At 45.2% G+C, this 24,503-nt stretch overlaps 1 protein-coding gene and 2 long non-coding RNA genes across 5 annotated transcripts in view; 2 read left to right on the top strand and 1 right to left on the bottom strand.

Moving 5' to 3' along the window:
- Window positions 1-22,979, top strand: part of RAPGEFL1 (Rap guanine nucleotide exchange factor like 1) — a 53,126-nt gene extending 30,147 nt beyond the window's left edge. For both annotated transcript variants that reach the window (XM_083408640.1, XM_083408641.1), the window contains 6 exons: window positions 4,581-4,671; window positions 8,570-8,620; window positions 10,323-10,410; window positions 11,123-11,187; window positions 16,913-16,967; window positions 19,255-22,979. In XM_083408640.1, the coding sequence (XP_083264766.1) occupies window positions 4,581-4,671; window positions 8,570-8,620; window positions 10,323-10,410; window positions 11,123-11,187; window positions 16,913-16,967; window positions 19,255-19,379 (475 nt within the window). In that variant the 3' untranslated portion in view covers window positions 19,380-22,979. The remainder of the gene's footprint in view (window positions 1-4,580; window positions 4,672-8,569; window positions 8,621-10,322; window positions 10,411-11,122; window positions 11,188-16,912; window positions 16,968-19,254) is intronic.
- On the bottom strand, window positions 13-24,452 carry LOC310662022. Of its 2 annotated transcripts, XR_014504197.1 has the most exons (3): window positions 24,237-24,452; window positions 23,926-24,124; window positions 13-2,534 (listed from the first exon to the last, which is right to left on the bottom strand). It is a non-coding gene; the product is annotated as an uncharacterized lncRNA (long non-coding RNA). The 2 variants fall into 2 exon arrangements; XR_014504198.1 differs by lacking the exon at window positions 13-2,534 and having other exon boundaries at window positions 21,055-24,124; window positions 24,237-24,449.
- Window positions 12,521-15,116, top strand: LOC310662059. Its single transcript, XR_014504238.1, has 2 exons — window positions 12,521-13,818; window positions 14,154-15,116. It is a non-coding gene; the product is annotated as an uncharacterized lncRNA (long non-coding RNA).
- Window positions 24,453-24,503: the final 51 nt, after the last annotated feature.

The following is a 24,503-nucleotide window of genomic DNA, read 5'->3' as shown; positions in this document are numbered from 1 at the left end:
TGAGTGCCGCATCTTAACCCTTTTCTGTCTGGGGCCAGGGTAGAGACATGCAAAGATCAAGCCTTTGGCGACTTTTTGAAGACTTTGCACAACCTGAACAGCTTCTCTTCTTTCTCACAATGCATTCTGAAATCCCCCGTTTTCCCAATTAATGGCGGTGTCACTAAGTTACGGAGTTGCGTAAGAAGCTCTGCATGTTAGAAATGTTGCTCAGGCGCACGTTTGGCTTTCTGAGATTTGAGCAGGAGCTTGTCCACACATTTTCCAGCATCACAAGGGCTAGGAACTTTACTAAGTCTGAAAGCTGAGATTCTGCACCTGCTGCGCTTTTTCTGCACTCCTACAGAATCACATCGCACACCCAGCCTCAAGTTTACAAAGTAGTCGCCTCTGTCCAACAGAGTTCCTGCAGCTACTCTAAAATCTGAGAAAACAGGGTTGCAATGGTTTTGGTGAAATTTGCTTTGTCGGCGCTTGGACATGTAACTGGCTCTCCATGCAGTAAGAGACACAATTTGAGAAGTCTCTTAAGTGGCTGCTACATAGCATGTATTAATTTGAATCCCCTCTCTGAGATTGTGTGCCTTACTTGCAAGGGGTTGCCAGTTTCAGTTCTGTCCAAAGTGGAGGCTGTTCTGATAGGGCAAAAGGGGCACTGTGTCATCAACCTCAGTCTGCTTTAAACCAATCCCTGCCTTCCCTTCCTTCTTTTTTAGAACCAGTCCAGTGGGTGACACTGCTTGGCCGCTTCTTCCTTAGACCCATTGTTGCCCTTGTAGAACTCAGCAGGGAGGAGGGTGGGGACAACGCTAGAATTAGTTGGCTCTGCCTGCCTACTGCCAGTCTGCCTATTGTCTTCCTCCTTACCAATCCCAATGGCCGCCACTGCCTGTGCAGTAATTTGGGCTAAATGTAGTTGGGTTTACCCGCTAAAATCTTTCCCCTAAGAATGGACGATCATGTTTTATTGAGCAAAAGTGCCCCACACACCAGTAGAATAAGTCACCTTCAAAGTAGCCTTCAAATTATGTTTGCCACCCCTTTTTCTTTCTGAGGCTCCTGTATCCTTAAGGGCTGCATGATAGGCAGAGAGCCATCACAGGGGGCATTTCCAGGCACAAAGAGGCAACAGTGGGGGGAAATTCACTTGCCAAATTCCTGCCTATTCCACTGCTGCTCCAAGCATTGGAGCCCTACCAAGAAAAAGGTGTCAAATCCTATCCAGAAGAATTGGAGCTATCTGAACCCACAATCATCTACCCACTGCTTCCAAATCATCACCGTAGTTTTGGTAGTGGCAGCGGCATCGAATGACTGAGGTGGTTTTGGCAGCAGCAGTGAGCAAGCAAGCGGCCAACATTGAGAGCAGGTTGGAGTGCTCTGGGAATGCGGAGAGGCACTCCAATCTCCTCCGATGTTTCCCAAAGGCTGCTGAAACACTGGAGAGGATCAGATTGGTCCTTCCTGCTTTCAGGGTGTTCCCACCAGCCAGCCATGGTGGTGGCTTTTCTCAGCTTTGCTACAGAACTTGCCACCCAACCCACCATAATTGCAGTAGTGGCGGCTTGCTCAGGGCCACTGTATCTGTGTGGTGAATGTGGATGTGTCTATATGGGGAGGATGTGTTATGCATGTTCGGCATTTGTGGTACATGTGTCTGTATGTGTGGTAGCCGTGCCCACCACTTGGACATGGCCCTCAGAAAGTTAGGGAGCTGTCAGTGCAATCCTTGGGTTGAAAAGGTTAGCCACCCCTGCTTTGATTAGCACCTGGATGCAATAGCTTCCTTTGCGTCACTGCTTCCTGCTGAGCACACTGGTGAATTGCCCCTTCATTTCCCCACAGTCAGCCCTGTTCCTCATGTGGGTGGGTTAATGCCTGAGTTTCTCTTACCTTTTGTAACAAAGCAAATGATGACCATGAAAATATGACTGTAATTAACCTATTTATCAGCAGATATGCATAGGAACGGGTTGATTAAGGGGAATTAATCATTATAGCTTGGCTGCACTCAAGGGAAAGCAAACTGGAAGCAGAAACTGCACAAAGGAAGCTTCTAATTAAAGCTGTAGAGTGTTTTTGCTGAACAGGATTTAACTTCTGAGTAAAAAGTATAGAAATATATTGATCTGGGGGTTTGGCTTTGTCCTGTTATATTAAGCAGCCCACTGAACCTCCATTTTTATTCTGTTTCCAGGCGATTGCAGAAAAGTAATGCCTCAGCATTACTCAAGTCCCTTGTCTGTCAAACTGCTTATAACTAGGGCTGGGCAAAATTTGTGTTTGGAATTGATAATGAAGCATAAAGTTCATTTGCATAGGCTTGGTTTGTGAAGTTGTAATCTGAAACCTTTGAGGAAAATAAATCCATGGAGAAGGAAATGTTTTATTAAGATGTGCAATTGTTTGCAAAGAGGCTATAAGGAGCTTCCTTATTCTGAGTCAGACTACCAGAGTGCAGTGCCAGAAATCCGTGGGAGGCAGGGCTGAACAAGAATTTCACTGGATGAAGATTGGGGTGGGGCTTCAGTGCCCTGCAAAATAGAGGGGAATTGCAGAATAAGTTGTGCAAATGTACTTAATTTATGTAATTTTTACATGTTGTAGAATTCAGAATTTTAATTTTTGTTTGTTTGCTCTGCACAAAGTGCACATGGCCCCAGCCATGCTAAAAGTGTACCGTACCTCCTCAGGGTAAAGGTAAAGGGACCCCTGACCATTAAGTCCAGTTGCGAACGACTCTGGGGTTGCGGCGCTCATCTCGCTTTACTGGCCAAGGGAGCTGGCGTACAGCTTCCGGGTCATGTGGCCAGCATGACTCAGCCACTTCTGGCAAACCAGAGCAGCACACAGAAATGCTGTTTACCTTCCCACCGCAGTGGTACCTATTTATCTACTTGCACTTTGATGTGCTTTCAAACTGCTAGGTTGGCAGGAGCTGGGACCGAACAACGGGAGCTCACCCCGTCGTGGGGATTCAAACCACCAACCTTCTGATCGGCAAGCCCTAGGCTCTGTGGTTTAGACCACAGTGCCACCCGCATCCCAAAGTGCACCCGCACCTCCTCTGAGTGGTGCCTGTCAAAACAGAGATCTGAGCATGGTGGCATTTGGCGATTAATAAATAAATAAATCTCAAGACTCTTCTTCTAACTGTATTCCAGTGCAGGATGCTCTGTCCCAAGTGTTTTGAAAACACTTTGGCTGCACTAGCACAGAACACTAATCTATGGTTTGCTTCCCCATGATAGATTTCACAGATAAGCTAACAAGCCATGCCTTGCTTCTCTAAAGCTTGGCTTGCTTCCCAGTTGCTTTTGCCTTGTGCCTTTGTAGCTTGCCTTGTGAGTGTATTGGGTGGGTGGGGGGAGTAGCCAAACAAACCCTAGTTAAGCATAGTTTGTTAGGGGTCAGACATGCCAAACCATGGTAATGACATCATGGTTTGTAAGCCAACCACAAACCATGGCTTCACATTATGGCTTGTAGCCAGAAATACAAGCCATAGTTAGGCTGCTGGATTGACTTCAAACATTTGGACAAGCCATACTTCAGCTAAGCACACTGTGGCTTTTTGTTATGTATGAACCTTTATGGGTAGCCGTTTCCTAGTCACTCTTTCCCACCAAAAGGAAGGAAAGGAAGACAAAAGAGAGAGGGAGACTGAAAGAAGATGTTGGGGAAAGGGGGTGGGTTAAGAGTTTAGTATGGGGGAGAAACCATGAGGCAGTGAAGCCAATGGTCTGCAGATGCAGGGAAGAGATAGTGTGGGGCTTCGTGAGTGGAGACTACAGGCGACCACCTTCCCGTGTGGTTCCATGTAGTCAGCTTTTGGTCATCTTCCAATTCTGTGAATTCACCCTGAAATATTCATGTCTGCAGATGCCCAAAGTCTGTGCCTTTGCACTACAAAATTTCTGCTGCTTTCCCCTGCCTTCCCATCTTTGCTCTTGTCTTGTGTTCAGCTGCTGCTGGGAATCCCTGTCTGCCTTTCCCCCGCATGCTCAGGCTGCCTTCCGCCTCCCTGGGCGCTAGTGGCTGGTGAAGTCACAACCTTGACACCATCACCCAGAGTGACTCTAACAGCCCACGACAGCTGTATTATTGCTTCGGCTTCCTTCTCAGCTTGCTTTCTGCATTGAGGAGTGGGGAAAGGAGGCCAGAAAGGCTGGAGGCTGGAGTGAGGAGCTGAGCAGAGCCATGTACTTGGAAGCGGGTTTGGTTAGGCTTTCTGGTCTTGAATACTATGAATCAGAAGTGCTTGGGTTGTAGAGAGGGCTTGTGGCCTCCTGGTTTTTATTTATTTGCAGTGGCCCCCATTTGCTACAGGTGGTGGGAGCTCTGGGTTGCGGCTTGTGGGTTTCCTTAAGGGGAACCACTCCGGCCCCTACATAATTCAGTTACTATTGATTTGCATTTGCTTTCTGTCCAGAGGATGCTAGGTGATGGATGCTGAATGTAGAAGCAAAGTGGCTGCTGTTCTAGAGAGCTTACAATAGTTATCCCAGCAGAGGCTATTGCAGGCTTGAGCTTTATCAGTGTCTGACTTCTTACCTGCCCCCTTTTCCCCCTCCCCACAGATGTAAACAGAACCAGGACATGTTGACGTTCTATGCCGTGGTTATTGGGCTCAACAACGCACCAGTCAGCCGTTTGCGTCTCACCTGGGAGGTAAGAAGAACCAGGGAGCCTGATTTGTTCACATATGTATGTGGGGGTGGGTGGGTGGCAGGGCTATGTGTAATCCTGCCCAACCCCATCCAGATTCTGCAACTAATCAGTTCCTCTTCTACAGTCAAAACCCCAAAATCTACACATTGGTTCGTTGGCTATTTAAAACAGCAACAGCTGGTTTGGTGGGGTGGAGCTGTCCTCTTGACACGGCTGTCATTGTAGCTTACCTAGGCAGAGTTGGGGTGAGGCCAGGCCCTGGTAAGGTCAGGGCAGTACCTACTCTGCCCTCAACCTCATCACTGTCCTGCCCCACCCCAGCGTCGTTTGCCCTCTCCCCACTGGCCGCTGCTGGGGCGGGGTGGTTGTAGCCTTTATCCTACGAGTTCAGCCAAGAGCAGGCCCTTGTGGCAATGAACAAACGTAAAACACGTGTAATATAATAAGCAGCTTAGAAACAATGCAGAAACGCTGGAAAACCAAAAGCACTTCTGCAGAACCAGGGAACTTGAGATGAACCAGCAAGTAAAGCAAGGCCTTCAGAGACACTAAAAGGATCTAATTGTGGATGCAGCTATGCTCTTGTGTATACTTTAGAAAAAACAATTAAAAGCGAATAAATGCAACACTTTATGTTAACACCCAAAATAAGAACAGATTCTCAGAAGCCAAGGTGGATCATAACAAGGCAACACTCACAGCTCTCAGGTTGGTATGTGTGGGTTGGGTTCAGTTTTCCAGAACCCCTTCTCTCTCTCCCTCCCTCCCTCTCTCTCTCTCTCTCTCTCTCTCTCTCTCTCTCTCTCTCTCACACACACACACACACGCACTTACTTTCTCTTTAATATCCACCCACACTCCTTCCTCCTCTCTGTATTTCCAGCCCTTTTGCAATTGCAGTCTTTCCTGTTTGCCAGGAGTTGTAGGTGCACGTACTTTTATGAAAGGGTTTCCCCCTCCTTTCCTTTCTTGTGCTCCTCCCTAAGAATTCACACATAATCTTTGCCATCAAACTGGGTCATCATCCCTGAGGAGGGAGATAAACAAGGAGCCGTCAGGCTTCTGGAAGCAACAGGATCCTCCCCTGTGGGAAATGGTCCTGATCCTGGCTAAACATAGCTGGGCATTCAAGAAGCACTGCTGCCTCCAGCTGTGGAGGCAGGTCATAGCCTTCAAGGCTAGCAGCCATTGATAGTGTTATCTTCCATGAATTTGTCTAATCCTCTTTCAAAGCTATCCAAATTGGTGGCCACCGCTGCCTCTCTGAGTGAATTCTATAACACAAAGTGTTATATTGCCTCAAATGTGGAAGTAAGATTCAGCGGCTGCTCCAATCAACTTCTGTGTATGGAATGGGGAAGGGACAATTTTCTCCTTCACCTCAGGCAGGATAATGTGTTGAATTGGCCCCGTCACCATATTATATGCTTCCTAAGCTTGGGTGTCAAGTGAATATATTCTTGTTTGGCTAGGTCTTTAGCTGTTGCACCGCCAAAGCCAGCGCTTAAGATGGCTTGTAGGATAATATCTGTATTTACCGTGCCACTTTGAGGGCGCAACCCCAGACAAATCTAAGAACATTTTAAGTCTCGTTGATTTCTGTCGGAGAGAGTTAGGCAACTGCTTTCTGATGAAAATCAATGAGACTCAAAAGAGCTTAAGCGTTCACTCGGAGGCTGATAGCTGTGACAAATGTATGTCACACGAGCTCCGTGTATAGGGGCAAAATGCTTTGGAATACTAGGTGATTTCAGAACGTCGTTTGCAGAGCTTGGTTGGGGGCTCCAAGAGGCATCAGGCTAGCAGGCTGCTGTTAGAAGCACAACACTGGACTTAGTGGGAGAGGATGGATTACCATATTTTAGCATAATAAGTTGAGGTGTGAATGAGCTTTTGGCCCAGGGCTGGCCCTGTCATTAGGCAGAGTGAGCTGGCTGCGTCTGGTGGCAACTGCTGGGGGTAGAGGGTAGGCAGGAGCAGTGAGGTGTGCCACACAGCCTGCCTTGCGCCCTGTAAAAGTGAGCCTTCTGCCCTGTGCTGGAGGACTCTGCCCCGTCACCAGTGTTGCAATATAATCCAGCTATCAGTCTGGTTGGCGTCCTCACACAGAACTGGGGCAGGATGCTATTTTCTCCCGCAGGCAAGTGCTTTTGCCTATACATGCATCCCCTTTTGCTCTCTTCCCTTTTACACGAGCCAGCAAACAAATCAATAATTTCCCCGCTGATTTTAGCTTCCCGTTTTGCCCAAACTCTGTGAGCCCACCCAGTGAACTTCCATTAACAGGTGAAACATAAATATTGCAAATAAACAAATAACAGCAGCAGCAGCTTTGGAGGATCCTAAACCATGGCTCGAAGTAGATTTAATATCTTGGATTGTTCCAAAGCTGTTTTCAGGCTTCAGTGAAATGTGAAACTGTAGTTAATGGAAGAGTTTGTGGTGTCTTTGCTCACTTGCAGGGAGGGAGGGAGGCGTAACGGGGCTATATAGGCGAAAGACCCATTCATAAGGGCTCTGTCATATATTGGCATATTAAGCCAAGGTATCATCAAATGTCATCAAAACCATCCAGTTCACAAAGGCGGTTCTTAGGTTTTTCTGGATTATGTTCATATTTGCGTATTGCTTACTTAATCACATTTACTTATAAAAGCATTTCTGTACCTCAGTATCATAAAGTATTATCATTATATACAACATTAAAACATAAGGAACTATTCAAAACAGTAGAGACAATCATTAAAGTGACTGGCTAATAAGAAGAAAGAGAAGTTAGCTGCAAAGGCCTGTTGGCATAAGAAAAGTCTTCAAGAGATGCTAGGAAGTCAAAAGCGAGGGTGCCTGTCGCATCTCTGCCGGAAGTGTGTTCCATAACATGGGACCAGTGACACTAAATGCCTGGCTTCTGGTTGAGGTCTCTATAACATGGGGGACAGTGCCTCTACAGATGATTATGTTGCTTAAAAATAAAAAGCCCTTGGATGGCTTTTCGAAGTGGAAATACAGTATGGAAAATGTTAAAAGATTTGGGGGGGAAATATTTCACAATAGTTCAAAACATGTTTTGGTGCTGGCGAGTCTTGGGTTTCCTTTTCCCTAAACTGAGCCTGCCACACCCTTGAGGGCTGAGGGCAGTGCCTGCTGTCGGGCAAGTCGCTGCACATTGCATGTGCACATTGCATGTGCGCTCCCAGACATGCTGCCCATCGGAGTTAGTTCAGCACCAACACCTAGGCTGACTCATTGCATGAGACAAATCATGTTTGGCACATTTCCCCGGGTTGGTTCATCCACGCCCCAAAATATGCAACGAGGTTACCGTGAGACAAACGGGAGACGGGTCTTCCATAGGAACCTAAGATGAGCCTTGCAGGATCAGACCAAAAGCCTATCTGGTCCTGCATCCTGCTTTCACAGTGGCCAGGGAGGTGCGAATTAGCCCTCTGCTGCTGGTGTGCCTTGACTAATACTGAAGGCAGTATATAGCCACAATGACTACAGTGGGCACTGATAGCCGTACCCTCCGTGTAAATCCATCACATACACATCTGACTGCTCTTAATACCAAGCCTATTCATATAGCCTTGGAGGTATGCATTATAACTGTGCACCACTGAGTCCATAGACTTGTTATTTACCCCAAATCCAAATCCATGGAATGCAGGTTTTTCAGTCCCATTCTGGAACTGGAATTTCGGACCTGAGGCCAGACTCAGAGTTGAAGCCTGTGCTGCAGCTAGCCCAGCTCATACGGCCTGCTGATGTTGCGCTCCCCTGTTAGCTCCTTGGAGGAAAAGATAGTATTATCAATGTGATAAATAAATATGACCTAAATAAATAAGACCTATCGAGTCACTGTTTTGAACTGAGTTTTTTTCATTTGCTTTTTTTCCAGAAGCTTCCAGGGAAATTTAAAAACCTGTTCCGGAAATTTGAGAACTTAACGGTGAGCCTTTTGCACTTCTTCTGTTTAGAGCTGGAGTAAAGTAGAGGCCCACACTCTAAATATTCTCTGCTTTAACTATTTTCTGCCTAGCCTTAAGCAAACCCTTATCTCTCCTCTTATGGTGCCTCCTGACTGTCACTGTTTTGTGGGAAGGAGTCATGCGTGGACCAGAACTTTAGGTTTGTGCAGTTGAAGTGGATTAAAGTTCTCTGTTCCAGAAGCTCCACAAATCCGATTTTTAAAAAGTAACAGACTTTTGCTGTTAGGAAAGTGACGTAGAAATGCATTGAAAAGTGTGAGATGAACCAATAATTAACAGGGAGACCTATAAATATCCCACAACCAAGTGAGGATGGATGCAGGATGAATGATCACTGTCATGTAACTTAGGATTTCTATATTTCAAAAAGTGAAAATCCAGGCACAAAAGTTCTGTCAAATTGAAGTTTTGGGCTATTTTTATGGAAATTCACCAAAATATACACTTCCGACATGGGTTGCCACATGTCTAGATTTCCCCGGACACTGTTTCCGATGGCCGAATCCTGACTATGTCTAGGAAATTCCAGACGTAGGGCAACCCTATTTAACTACCCTATAAACAAATCAGAAAGAATGTTGAATCAAGATTAGACATAGTCTAACCACCTTGTAAGCTTTGTGCAAGCAAATGCTAAATAAAGATGCCTTATTTGATATAATATTTAAATTTCAGGGTTGTGATAACTTTCACTGAGATATCTCTAGCATTTTTGATCCAGTTAGGAAATATACTATGTAAATACAAAGTTGTATAGTTATTCCATTCCCAACAATCAGGATATGGCATGGGTCTTTTGCCCTTTGATGATCTCAGATCTGTGGTGTGAAATACCCCTACTGCTGTCCTCTAGCAGAAAATAACTTTTCTACTTCCTTAATGCCGCAGAGAACCCTGGGGCTCTTTGGGAAGCTCATTGGAGAAGTTTGGGGACAGTAGAGAGATTCCCTGAAAGATAGGCCCACTACTTCTGCTCTCCTGCACAACATGCAGCTGTGGAAGATTTGTAGGTTTTGTTCTAGGTTACACTCTCAGTACAGATGCAGCAAGAGCAGGGAACCTGTGGCTCTTCAGATGTTGTTGAACTAAAACTCCCATCAGCTTCAGCCATCATGGCCATTGGAGAGTTGCCTAGTGTGAGTCCAGCTTCCTCATCTATGAGGTAGGGCAGTGAGTGAAGCCCAAGAGGCCTAGTGCAGCTGAAGTGAGTGTCTCCCAAACATGACCTTGCATGCTCTGCAACCATGTATTGGTTCAACAGCATGCAAGTTAGTGGGAAAAGAGTTCTCTGCTGGTACGAAGATTTGAAATCACTGCCTTGATAAATTAATTAGTCAAGGAGATGGGTTTTCATCGTCAGGGGGGTCACAGATAAAAGAAAGATTGTGACCATTCCCTTCTCTTTCCCCCCTCAGTTTCCTTTTCTCACCTTCCTTTTTTTTTAAGCCCTGTGTTTCTAGTCCAGACTTTCTTCATATTTTAAAAACAATATTTTAAGAAGTCCCATCTCTAGATGCACCTGCATGCTCAGCTGTCTGCACTTAACAGTGTTAACTTTTTGGTATTCTGGCCCCAGCTGTACTTTGGCAGCAGTTGTTTTTCTGCATCTTCCTCCAGCCGAGAAACAACAGCATCTTTTTCTCTCTCTCTTTCGCCTTGCAGGACCCCTGCAGGAATCATAAAAGCTACAGAGAGGTCCTCTCGAGAATGAAGCCCCCCATTATCCCCTTTGTGCCCCTCATCCTAAAAGGTGAGTCACACCCACTGGAGCGGGGGTTGCTGTTTTTGAACTGGGGTGTGTAGAAAGCTTTGTCTTGGCTATCCTGGTCGGGGCTTAATTTGAACTAGGGGCACTTGAAAAAATAACGTGCCTCTGTAGGAAAAGCTCGCATGCAGTGTTCTGTCACACTGAAGTGTAGCCAAGAAAGAGAACCCTGAACCAGAAAGGGTGGGGCTATGCAAAATAGGGCCAGGCTCGATTCCCAATGAAAGGGGTGACCATGTCTGACTCACACGCCAGAGGTGACCGCAAGTGCATGCTGTCTTTTCTCCCTATACATGAATGTTTTTTGTTTACTCCTATGGGAAAGATAGATTTGGGGTCTGTGTTGTGATGAGTTTTTAACCAGCCATCACTGGATGGGATCGTGAGTGTGTGCAAGTTCACACACGGTGTGTTTCAAACACTTCACCTCCCCTGTCACCTGAGTCCTTGCAGTTTATAAGCCCTCCCTACACTGTATACAGCTGCTGTCATAAGAGCATGTGCAGAGCTCCCCTTTCTCTCATCATTTAATTGCCACAAACCATCCTGGGTGCCTGGGCTTGGAGGGAAGCGCTTCCAGGCCATAGTTACAACCAGGCACCTTTTAAAAATTAGAATTTAACTGTTGCCAGGCTACCACTCCTCCTCTCTCCTCTCATAAACTTTTCCTCTTCTTTTTTCCCCTTCTAACACTCAGATCTGACATTTTTGCATGAGGCTAGCAAAACCTTGGTGGACGGACTAGTCAATGTAGAGAAGCTGGTAAGAACATCCCTCCCTCCAAGTCTTTTGCCCCTGCATGTTCTTCTGTCTTCAGTGCTGAGCACAATTACTTAATCTCTACAATGGGGATAACAACCAGAGAACTGGGAGGAATCCAAAAGTTATCAATTCCAACCTGTTGCATGAGACAGATCTGACAAAGTGGAAGGCTGTGAAGTTAAATAGGAAAGCAGTTATCCGTATGATAAAGGATCAGGCAGTTTTTAAAAGCGCCGCAACGATTGCAGAAATTTTGGATGGGAATAAGCAGGAACAGGGCTGACCACCTGTTGCAGAAATGAGACGTTCATCCCCAGAGACACTTCTGAGGGCAGCTGCAGATGTTTATTTTCAGATATGGGGGGGATACAGAAACTGGAAAGAATTGTCTGTCTGTCTTGCAGAGACCCTTTCATCTGCCTGGTAATAGTGTTGAATAATACTGCCAATAATACTGTCTGGGCCTCAGGCTCAGGGGTCAGATTTGACCCTTCCCCCCCCCCCCGAGCCTTTTTTACCTTACCTCTGGAGTTTTCCCCTAGCCTCCCTCCGCTCCCCCAAGGGCACACCCCTCCCTTTTCCTGTCCCATGCCCTCCTGACCTGAGTCCTTGAGCTGTGATAATGTTGTTGGCTTGGCAAGACGAAGGTGTGTGTGTGTCTGCGTAGAAATCAGAAACCTCTGGCTTTTGCACAGCTGGAATGTTGTCAACTCTATAAAGCTAAAACTTACATCTATGGCTCCATCCCTTTAGCTCTGGAGCCCCACCCACCACGACTGGCATGGTTGCCCATGGAGGAATGTGGCCTTTAGACTGGAAAGCTTTCCCCACCCTTGTTTACAGGTAGCAGTGAAAGACGGCCTCTCCGTAGCAGAACACCTTGCCTTGCATACAGAGAGAGGTTCCAGGTTCAATACCCAGCAAATTCAGGAAGGGCTGGGAGATAACCCCACCTGAGATTCTGCAGGGCCACTGACAGTCAGTGCAGATGGACCAATATAAATCATCTTCCTAGGTTCTAGTAAGTTGCATTTATATGCTACCTCCTTTGGTTCTGAGTTGGTGCCAGATTTCCTGCTGGGCTCTGGCGTATGTGTTTGGCTCCGCTTTTGCCACGCTTATAGTGCAGAAGCGCCCCTCTGTGTGACGGCATTGGAGAAGCAACGCAGAGCTGCTCGTGAAATGGAGCAATTTGCAGACAGCCCAGAACGAATGCACCCCTCATGCACTGTGCTTGCACCAATGACATGTTGCAGAAATTTTAAAAAGAAACCCCAAATCAATCTGGAGGAGACTTTGGTGTTTTAGCTGTGTGTCCGGAGGCCTTCCTCTTCCTCCTCCTCCTGTTGCCCCTTTTGCCCATTCGCCTCCCCTTTCCTTCCCAAACTGCTCCCCCAGAGTGGCTTTAGAGAGAGAGGCAGCAAAGGATCTTTGGCATGAATTTTGTCCCTGCTGCGTATCTGGGAAAGAGGAGAGATGGCCTGGCAGGCTTGAGCATTGAGCTCTGCTCAGCAAATGCAGCATGACCTTGGGAGGATCTACGAGCGCTCAGGTGGTCTCTCTCACCCCACCCCCACTGCCATCTCCCTCCCCCTGCGGTGGTGGTGGTGGGGATTAACTAGCGGTTGGTTGGTCCTCTGTATGGTTTCTAGCCCAGTGGGACAGTCGGGTTGCCATGGCGATGGCTTCACAGAAGCTCCTCCAGCTCTCCTTGTCAAGAGACGAGTGTGCGTCTGTGCGTGTGTGTGTGGTATGTGAGATCAATGCTGGAGTTGGCCCAGATTTTCCTGGCCTCTAGGGAGGAGGGGATGGGGAGGGGGGGGAGAGGGATGAAGCTACGTCACTGTCAGCTGAGCTCTAATTTCCTTCCCAATCCCACACTGTGCAGAACACAGAATTATTCCTGTGCTGAACATTCATATCCTCCAATTAAAAAAAAAAGTCGTATAATTATTAATGTATTCCAAACAAGGGTATTTCTACAAAAGTGCTTATTTTACAAAATGTGACAATTTGTCTACTTCTTCTTTGAACCTGTTTTTTGTGTGTGTGTTTTTAAATAGGTGGGGTTTCTCTGGTAGGGGGAAGAAACTGGATAGTGAATACGGGAGAAGCAGCAAGGAATTATTTAGGAAGAAGGAGCAGAGAGGCTATGTGGGAGGATAAGGGATTAAAAAAAAGAAATAAGGGAGTCATGCAAGGCAATGGCTCTCCATCCTTAGAGTGCTAGAGGCGCTTTGCTGATAGCTTGAGCAATGAGAACTAGAAACCTGATGTGTAAATCATAAAATTGTAGGTCCTCAGTAGTTCAAAATATGTGTTGGAGAGCTTCTAGGAATCCTTTTTGCTGGGGAATCGTTAAGAACATAATTACTTTGGCTGTGGCACCCCAGTAATTCCCCTAAGCACAGCATTCTGTCTTCAAACAACTAACTGAGCCAAACTTGTGCCTTTAGACTGTTAACAGACCGTATCTACTCCCGGTTAATCCCCAGCATTTGATAGCCAGAAGTGGGGCTTCATTTAAATTGGGGTTTCACTGGAGTTTAGTTGGGAACGTGATTTTCTGTACCAAGGCTCAACCTGTAAAATATGTGATGCAGATATATAGAGGGCTGACTTTGTGCGTATGTGAAATATACTCAGAGTTGCAAAGTGATTTCATGCTCTTTATTCAGCTCATAGTGGTGAGGAGGAATAAATGAAAGTCCCCTCAAAGTATCTGCTTTATATACATTATTTACACAATGGGCTGCACATGATTGGCTAATTCTGGAATTCTACTGTAAGCCAATCAGGTTGTGGATTCACTTATATTTGGAGCATGATTGGGTGGTTCCTGCCAACCAATCATACTGCTGCATTGTTCTAGGACCAATCAGACTGCTGCAGTTTGGATCCTATTCAACTCAGTACATAACAGTATGCAAACCCCTTATGCTCTTTCAGTATTGGAGGGATCACAGCCAAACCTACCCTCCTCAGTATATCTTAGCAGCTGAAACATGGAAGCATGGCCAGTTAATCCCAGCAATATATATGTGTGTGCACTGAGGAAGGCATCGCTCAGGAGAAAAACAATATTTTACCAGCCATAAATAGTCATATTTGTTGCAGGGGAAATGCAGTCCTCTTTTCCCTCTCCTAACTTCTCTTACAGTTGTGATAAGTAGATATGTATCGTTAATGATGCCTTCCAGCAGTTTTCCTGGAGCGGACGTTAGGCGGGCAGGCCTGTAATTTCCCAGATTCCTGCTAAATGCGTTTTTCAAAAGGATTGGCTGGTTTTCCAGTCCCTGTGTAGCGAGGCTGATCTTTGGGACGAGTTACATATTTCTATAAGGAGATCAGCTATGACAACATTAGCTGTCCTCCGTGAATAATGCTCTCAGCTGCCGGGAGCAGAAACTTGCTGGTTGCAAAGTTCTACACGAAGCAGCCATTCGTACAGGCCAGAAGCAGCGCACAACAGCACTGTCTTTTTACAGCAAGCCAGGTGCTGCCTCTCACCTGGCAGGAGAAGCAGCAGAGGGAGAAAAGCCCGGGATGGGGGGGGGGGGGGGGTTAGACGATGCCTGTTTACATAGGCATTTTCTTGATCTCTTTACCTGAGCCTCCTGCTTTAATTAATGTGTTGTTTTAATGGGATTGTTTTATTGTGTGTTTTAATTATGCACGTCTAACTGGTTTTTGTACTTCATAAATAGCTTAGAAGCCCATTTTGGCATTAATTGGTTTTCTTCATTTGGTGGTGAGGCATCTCCACGCCCGCCTCCCTCAAGAACTCTGAGGGCACCATCCAATTCTCTTCTGCAGGGATTGCTTGGGGTAGGTGAGCGAGACAGTCTTTCAGCGAAGCTTGTCCACTGATCTCCCCATTGAGGAACCCCTTGACTAGCTTCTGAGGACCCGGTTGCAGGAAAGGTTTTTTTTAAAAAAAATAAATCACTGTTTTAACCACTGGGTGTTGTAGAAAATCACGGCAACTAAGTGAATCGGCTTCAGAATACAACAGTAAAATGTGGTCCATGCCCCCACACCCCATTTAAAATGTTTTTGGTATCTTTACACACCCACTGGACACGGGGTGGGGAACCTGTGGCCCTGCAGATGTTGTTGAACTACAACTCCCATCAGCCCCAGGTAGCATGGCCAGTAGTCATGGGTGTTGTAGTCTGGAAACACCTGGAGGGCTACCTCTTCTGTACCCCTGAAGTGGTGCAATGAGTGAGGCCTAAGAGAGTGTCTTGGTTTTTCTCACCTTCCCCTACCTTTTAAAATGTTTGAAAGGTTTCTTCCTGTCTTCCCCCACTCTTAACAACAAGTTAAGAGTGTCTTCTTTTTTAAAAAGCATAAAAGTCAGACTTATTAAATTTACTCCTTGGAATCTGGTGGCAAAGGGAGCAATATATCCAGCAGACACAATTTCAAATAGCTTGATGGAAAATAATATCAGCATAAAACCTCTGCCAGTGGAGAGCGTGGTGTTAGGCTCCCTCTACTGGTACAGAGCTATAAAGGCATTTTATTTAGTCTGCTGAAAAGCCTTCGTCTCTCAAGGCCCTTATGCATATAACAATAACTGTGCAGAGATCCAAGTTTTCTGTTCAGCAACTAATTTTACAACAGCTGTGCTTTGTGGAAAGGATAGTCCATCCTCAAAAGTAGACTGCCAACAGGTTCTTTTTTCCAGAACCACCTCTTTCTCCTGTCTTTGCTTCTGGGTTGGCAGCAGTTCTGCTGCTACTATTCAGGGGGGCAGATCTGCCCTTCGGGCCTCTAATTGCTGACCTCTAGCACAGTATAATTTTGATGAATTTAACGCATATTAATAATAAAGTGTGATTTATTTCATTCACTGAAATCCCTGTCCTATTCACACTGGAAACTATAGGCCAATTAATGCAAATGAATAACTGAAATTATATATCCTATATTTAAAAAAGCTATTTCCTTATTATATTAACTCTCCCCTACTGAGAGTTAATCCTGTGTACTCCATGAATATTATGTTTTACATTTCACCCGGGAAAGCGAAACTCTGTGACCTGTATAAATTCTGCAAATCAGAGCAAAAGATGTGCATTTTCTTAATTTGTAGAATCTAGTCAGCTTTCCCACCTTTATTATTCTGCATAACTCTGGTTTTGCTAGCCTTGCAAAGTGGCCTAGAGCTATCCAGTCCCCTAAATCCCAACTCTTGACAAGTAAAAATTTTAATCAGCCTCCTCAGCAGGCTCTTCTTACGTTTTTATAATGGACCATTTGGACGCATCCATTTTTGTCTCCTGTCCAACTCACATACTAGGTGTTTCTGTGGCTGTGAAATCTAGCATTTTCTCTATGGTGTTACTGAACAGTTGGTAAATATTGATGGAAGATGTAAAGCAGTGCCAGATCATTTGTTCATTTATGACATTTATGTTTAGCTAAAGGTGGTGTGTGAACCTTGTTCTTCCCCTTTCATCCTCACAACCATCCTGCGAGGTAGGTTAGGCTGAGATAAAATGACTGCCCCGAGGTCACCCAGTGAGCGGGGAAGTGAACTCTGGTCTCCCAGCTCCTAGTCCAACACTCTAGCCACTGCACAACACTGCTGCTCTCTGTTTTAGATCTTAGCTACAGTAACACCAAGGTTCTTGCAGAAAGGGATTCCCAGCTGCAGATTTGAAGGTCTGGTGCTCTGGGACAATGAAACATCTCTCTCTCCTCCTCTCTTATGCAGCACTCAGTAGCAGAGAAAGTTCGGACAATCAGGAAGTGCCGGAGCCGGCCCCTCTGTGAGTATCCATGCCCCCACTAAGGATGCAAAGGGAAGCCAATGCAATTACTTCACTGCTACTCTTTTTTGACAGGTGCTCAGTACCAGCAGCATGCTAGGTGCTGCAGAGCAGTGCTTGCATGCCTTTTTGGTATGGCAACCCACAAGACCAAATTCACTTGGTATGGTGACCCACTGTTTTATTGTCACATGAATAGGTCTCCAGCTGCTATCAGTTTTCTGCATCATAACTGCGAATGTGCCTGTTTCATAACCCTTACTTGAGGCATCTAAGCAAAAAAATTAATGTGGAAACTGTTGAAATATGTGCAGTACTTAAAAAGTTATGTTTATGGGAATAAGAACACCAACCATCAGATTGCAGAATCATGCTTTGTAAGCTATAAAAATTTATTCTAAAAACATACAGTTGCACGAGCCATGTTAGATATAACCAACTATGGATATTTGTGATAGTTTTCTTCATGATAAAACCCATTTTAGCAACTGTTGTGGGGGTGGGGTGCTGAGCTTGCCTTTTGCCACCGAGTAGTTCTGTTGGTTCTCAGACATCATCCCAGATCATTATGGACACATAGGGTAAAGGTGTTACAGTCGTACATTGGAAGTCGAATGGAATCCGTTCTGGAAGTCTGTTTGACTTCCAAAACGTTCGGAAACCAAAGCACAGCTTCTGATTGGCTGCAGGAAGCTCCTGCAGCCAATTGGAAGCTGCGGAAGCCCCATCAGACGTTTGCTTCCAAAATTTGTTTGCAAACTGGAACAGTCACTTCTGGATTTGCGGGGTTCGGGAGCCAAAACGCTCGAGAAGTAAGCTGTTCAAAAACCAAGGTACGACTGTATTTCTTATTTTTGCTAACCAAATCTTAAATCACACTTGGCTTGACTATTAACTAACCTTGGCAGCAGATCTGTGGATAGCTCACCATAAAGTCCTCATAGATGGAGTTGCTTTGAGTAGTTATTATTACTCAAATGGCATCAAAGGTGAGTTGTAATAGTCACTCAAAACAGCTCCCTGTAAATTGTCATTGGCTCTGCCACCAGCTGCCAGTGAGGAGTTCCCAAGTGTTAAGGTGTAAAATTTAAGCCTTTCTGATGTTCAGTTACAAGCATCAACGCAGTATTGTAATAAGCCAACAAAACAAAAAATTGCACAAGGTATTCATCATACCTGTTAAAAAATCAAAAACAATAATTACTTAGGGTTTACTTATGAAGCTCCCACTCACACAGGCTTTGTGACCCATTTGCGGGTCACAAGCCACAAGTTGGAAAATGCTGCTATAGAGAACATAGAAGAAGCATGGTCTTTTCTCCAGAGAGCTTACAGTCTACATAAAGCAGAATTGTGGAATCACAGAATTGTAGAGTTGGAAGGGACCCATGAGGATCATTTAGTCCAACCCCATGAAGTGCAGGAATCTTTTAGCCCAATTTGGGACTCGAACCCACAACCCTGAGATTAAGACTCTCATGTTCTACCAACTGAACTATCCCAGCAACAGAGATGAGGAGATTTTTGGGGTTGGCCAAGCTGTCACCAGATTTCATTCGGCATCGATGCCCATATATCACATTTTAAGTCTATCTTTGCAACTTTGAAGAAACTTGCTTTCACTTTAAATATGAGTTGCAGATTTCCTTAAGATTCTGCACCTCACACTCATTTCCATACTTGAGCGATGCTGTAGATTTGCAAAATACACACCACCCTGGGTTTGTCTGGCCAGCCGTGTTTGAGTGTCAAAATCCTCGGGATACGAGCGTCAAACAAATGTGCATGGGTCCATAACTGAGGTATCTATTGTTGGGTGGTACCGTTTCATTCTTCAGGCATGGGAATCGTGTGCAAATGCTCCCACCCATCATATTCTCATTTCATCTTACAAAACTATCATGTCAGAGAGAGTCAGACATGAGTCTTTGGATCCACAGGTCTTGGGTGTGGAGGGGAATTTTACGTGGGGCACACATTCCTTCCCCTGCCTTCAATATGAAACAATTCGGGACAGCAAGATCTTATCAGGTGGGGCTAATCCTGGACTCCTTAAGGAACAGATGGGGAATCTGTGGGCCTCTGTATATTGGACTGCAGCTCTTAAGGTCCCTGGCTGTTGACCATATTGTGTGTGGATGATGGGAGACTGAATGCAATAATATCTGGTGGACTACCAGTTCCCCGTTCCTGCTTTAGAGTACCTGCTTATGCTAGGCATGATTGTTGTGTTTAGCTTTAGAATGGTGTCTCTTCCCAAATGACTGTCTTCTCCTTCTTCCCCCAGGCCTGGAAATGGAGTCATCTCCCCAACAGCTGCAGACGAAAGCTTACGTCCGGCAGTTCCAAGTTATTGACAATCAGAACCTGCTCTTTGAGCTCTCTCACAAGCTGGAGTCCAACAGCCAATGAGGCAGATGCCCACAGGGCAGGCGTCACTAGCAAAGAATGTTTACTCTGCGCAATACTCGAGCACTTTTTGGGTGTACAGGGGTTCCTCCTTAGGGTCTGACCCTGTTGGGAGAGGAGAGCACGGAGTCGCCAAATGGCAGGGATGGCCAAGCTTGGTCCAAGAAATCCTGGTGACTGAGGTGCAAAATCAAAACAGCACCTCGCCTTCCTACGGTTTGAGCTTGGGACACAATTCGCCACAGAGTTCTCCTGCCAGGGCTGGCCCCGAGATAATTTTGATGCCAGAGATTGAAAATCTAACTAGCACCTTCCTGTCCCCTCGTCCCTCCCCCAGCAGTAAAAAAGCAAACAACTATTTAAGTAACCGAAAAATGTGCTGCTCTTTTAACCGTGCCCCCAAATCTATTGCCTTTGCCCATTGGCAGAGCTCTCTTGGTCTCCTGTGTGAGCTTCATTTAAGGGAAGGGAGACTCCGCCAGAGCATCCCGTGAGAGGGACTTGTGTAGAAGAATCTCCCAGGGAGTATTGGGGCCCCTTATCCTCCATCTGTTGGTTTCCCTCTCCACCACCTGGAACGGCGCTCCAAATCGGTTGCCTGAGGTGACTATCTCACTTTGCTTCACGGCAGAGTGTAGAGCGGTTTGGAGGACTGAACCCAAAATGGCCCGAGCAGATGGAACAGTGTTTTGTGGAGGAGGTCAAGACAAAGCAGGACATCTTGACTTGCTTGTGGGACAACTCACACTAGCTGCCAATGCCCTTTCTGGCAGTTTCCCTCCCCACTATAACCGTAATCGAACAAGTCCTTGAAAATGAACGCTTTGTGAATCAGAAAAATAAGCTTCCGGTCTCATGAGTCGGACATAGTACAGTTGCCAGAGGCAGTGTGTGCAGAAACGTCAAGAAATGTCAGTTTTCTACCTTTCATTTCTCCTATTACACTACTCTTTATCAGTGGGCATTTTTATTTCTGTATTAGAAAGGTTTGATGTGGAAACATTATTATTATTATTAAGAATAATTCACAGGAGACTCTCAAAAGTATTTTTTTGGTTCTGTTCTCACAGAACGTTGCTTTGTTTTTAAAAAGCTGGTCCAGGTAAACTGAAGTGGGAAAATATTTTTCCCTGGTCTTCTTAAAATTCAGTTTTGATTGGCTGTGACGGATAAGACAGTATTCAACAATTTCCATTCTTTGGGACCTAAGCTACAGGAACTTTAAACAGGCACCAAAATTACCGGTATAAGGCTGTCGTAGTTCCTTATTGAGGCAGAGCCAGTGCAGTATAATGGTTAGAGTGTGGGAGGCCAGGGTTCGAATTCCCACTCAGGCTTACTCAGTGACTTTGGGTCAGTTACTGTCTCTCAGCCTAACCTACCTCCCAGGGCTGTTTGTTGTGAGGATAAAATGGGCTACAAACTTAACTGGCCTAAAAGTCATTTCAGGCCCCCACAGTACTGCAGTTCTCTGACGGGGACTTAGGGCTAAAGATCTGCCTTAACAAAGAATCCTCGTCACTTTCACCAAACTACAATTCCCAGGATTCTTTGTGGGAAGCCATGACAGTTTTAATTGTAGTCTAGATATACAGTTTCTGGTTTTGGCTGCTGTCCGAATGTTTTTTACATCTCTTTGTGTTGAATAAATTTATTTTTAGGTAGGTTATTTTTTGGGGGGGGGGAGTGTTGGCAAGAAACCAATTGTCTCTTCCTCTTGAACTGGGCTCTAGATATAGGTCACTCTTGAGTCCTGGGATGTGTCCTTCAGCAACTTTGAAGAGCCTTGGAGGGGCAGGGAGATTTCCATCTCAGGATAGGATAGTGGGGTTTCCCCTCTCTATAATATCACAGGGACGTTCACAATAACACTTAACTATATTGTCCCTTGTTATTCACACAGTTTTGATGGTTACACAGTGATAAAACAATTTTTGTTCTCACTTCTCCAAAGTGCCTTTAAAGGATGCAATGTGTTGATTTCAATCTATCTTCACGTTAATCTGGAATAAACTATTGAGATTAATAGAAGACTGGGGAAGATTTCCATAAACTTTTATGGAAACAGCATGTTGGAAGAGGGATGATCTTTTTCTGTACTTCCCCTCCAATTGTGTGAACAAAAAGTTGATTTGAAGTGTACTGTACGAATAAGGTCAAGTGACCTCAAAGAAAGACTTCAGTTCTCAAAAGTGTTGAATTTAATCCATGCTGGTAATTGTGAGATCAGAACCAGAGATACTATTTATTTTGGATTATTTAATCTGGGACAAGAATTTAGTGGACCCTCCCAATAGGTTTTAACCAATTTTCTGTGACACAGATTGCCAAACACACATATAGCCCAGCCCTTCCCCCATAGACAATTTGTAATCCACCCTACAATTGATTATGAGGGTCAGCAGTGGGTTGCAGTGGGATAGTCCTGCTATCTTGCAAAAGTACTGAACCTCCTAGCATCTTTCAAGAAGCACAGGTGAATTATTTATCTTCGTTCTACTTGGAGCAACTGCTTGGAGCAAAGCAACTAAAAAGTTGCTTTGAGCTTAGGGAACCCCTGTGATACCGAGTAAAAACTCTTGGTCTTGCCCTATAACTTCTGCATGGAAGAATCATATCTCAGGGCTATGTCCCAAAAGCTGTGTGTTCCCCCTGGAATTTGTTTCCAGTGCCATGATCTAATCCTGGAAATGTGAAGTAATAATAAGAATGCCTCTGAGCCAGTCCAGAGTGCATTGTCCACACTACTGAATAACCACAGCCCATTCCCACACATTTCTTGATTAGGGGGCAGGGATTTCAGGTCAAGAGAGAAAGGCGCCTGCTTCTCTTTTTAGAAATGAACTGCTTTCCCTACCATGTTTCTAACAGCTTTAATATTAGGTCAAAAATTGATATCAAAGAGCAGGTGTTGTAAAGAATTTCTCTCGTTTTTTTAAAAAAATGGCTTTTCTCTTTGCTGACCTCCTCCCTTCTCTTTGATAAGGGTTGTTTTTATTTGTGTGTCTTGGGGGGGGGTTGCCTCTTTTGCAGGGGTGAGGAACCCGTGGCAATCTGGATGTTTCTGAGCTTCATCTCCTATATATCATTGTTGCTGGCCATGTTGGCTGGGGCTGATGGGGTTACAGCAACATCAGGAAGGCCCCAGGTTCCCCATACCTGATCTAGTGGCTTTCTGTTCAGGGACTTTTCATTTCAGGGTCTCTCGCTTTTGTCTATATTTCTTTTTCTCTCTCCCGGTGAGAGTTTCAGGTCCTAATGCGAGGATGTGTATATATTTATATATATTTTTAACAAGACACTCTTGAATTGTACATTTATTTTTTAAAGAAGAGCCTTGTATCATTGGGCAATTGTACAGTGAATTTTCTACTGTTGGAATGAGGGGATCGCTTGCCTACACATATAACCCTACAAGCTTCCGCGAGGTGGAATGTAAGATGTATTGTGTTGTTCTGGGGAAGCTTAGGTTTTTTGTTTGGGGGAGGTCTGGCTGTTGTTGATATTATTATTATTATTATTAATTATTGTTGTTATTGTTTTGGTACTGCAGCACTTGGGTAAGAAGCCAATGGTGGAAATAAATAATTGTGAAAAATAAAATCAGTGGTCGGCTTTTATACAGATTATTAGGTAAAATTCTTTTATATAGTGCCATCAATGTATGTGGCTCTGCACACAAGGCATACAATCTAAAAAAACAGATACAAGAAAAATGAGTAGTTTAAAATGCAAAATTCAGTGGAACGCAGTGAGCGGGCAGCAATATTGTGACTTCTTCATATGAAATGTGAGTGAACAAAGGATGGCAATTTCAGACAGGTAAACTTCTAACGTGGAAGCAACCCATGAGTTGATAATAGAGCATCCATCTTTCGTATATATAAATCTGTTTGAATTTGAGACTGAAACTAGCTTCTGGTTTTAACCCAGAAAAGGAATTATGCCTAGGTATCACTGCTGTGCTTCTAAGAGCACAAAGCCCCTCAGTGTGAGAACAACCCCAGCACAACAGGGAATCCTCCTGCTTGCAACTATGGGCTTTTAATCAAGGCATCTGTCCTCCAGCATTTCATAGATGCAAACGGGGCATGCTAGCAACACCCCTATTCTCATACCAAGACTAGTCTGCTGCATTCATTCATTCAACAGCCTGTCTTTCATTGTTTCAGTAATCATGATGATGCTTATTCTACAATCTGTTATCAACAGATTGCATAGACAAATGCATAGATTTGTGGAGTTGGTAGGGGGCTTGAGGGTCATTTAGTCCAGGCCCCAGCAATGCAGGAATCATTTGCCCAACCCACAAGCCTTGAGATCAAGAGTTTCATGTTCCGCCGACTGAGCCAGCCCAGCTGCTAATAAGTGGGGAAAAAGAGGCTTCATTCAGCAGACATGCACTGGAGGGCGGCAAAACACACACACATCCCGTATGCAGTCGAGATTTACTGTAATTTACAGGCTACAGATGAAGACTTTAGAAAGTCTCTAGGCACAAAGTAATGGGCAGTATAACACCCGCTGTATTATACAAAATATAAGGCACCTTTTAGGGGCTGCATAGCCGCTTTTCGGAGACGTTATCGGGCGATCTTTGAGATCCCTATGATTTCATGATTCTTGTTGTACATCGGCGTGGCTACTTCGATGTGGTTAGATGTTTCTAATTTACACAACGCCTCCGGACTACATTGCAGGGTTGTCGTGAGCCACCTTCCCTGCCTAATCCTGCAAGGGCTTTCAACCTGCAATGTGGAAAACAATCCAGAATTGCCGCAAAACCCCGTCCAACATCCATCCCCGTACAGTTTAAAACGGTGGGCTGCGTCGTGCATTGCACAGCTCTTGCAAACTCACAAGTTATCCTCAGCCTAAACCTGCCGCTATCCTCCTTTGCTGTGCCTGAAGAGATATTGGGGCGGGGAGAGAAATCCCCTTCACGGGCGCTGGAATTACGAGTCTGAAAGTTGCGAGTCTTGTGATTTCGTGTTTCCACTGCCCTTCCCAACATGGCCAAGCTCGGCACCGATTCTTCTCAGGCCTCTTGGACCTTCTTAATATGGCGACCCAGGCACCCACCCAGCCTCACTTCCTCCCACCTACTCCAAACGGGAAAAGGCGGAG

Source organism: Podarcis tiliguerta (assembly GCF_965153285.1).
Source record: "Podarcis tiliguerta genome assembly, chromosome: 13".
Lineage (NCBI taxonomy): Eukaryota > Metazoa > Chordata > Lepidosauria > Squamata > Lacertidae > Podarcis > Podarcis tiliguerta.
The sequence above is the reverse complement of the archived record's forward strand: the minus strand, read 5'-3'. Positions and strand labels throughout refer to the sequence as shown.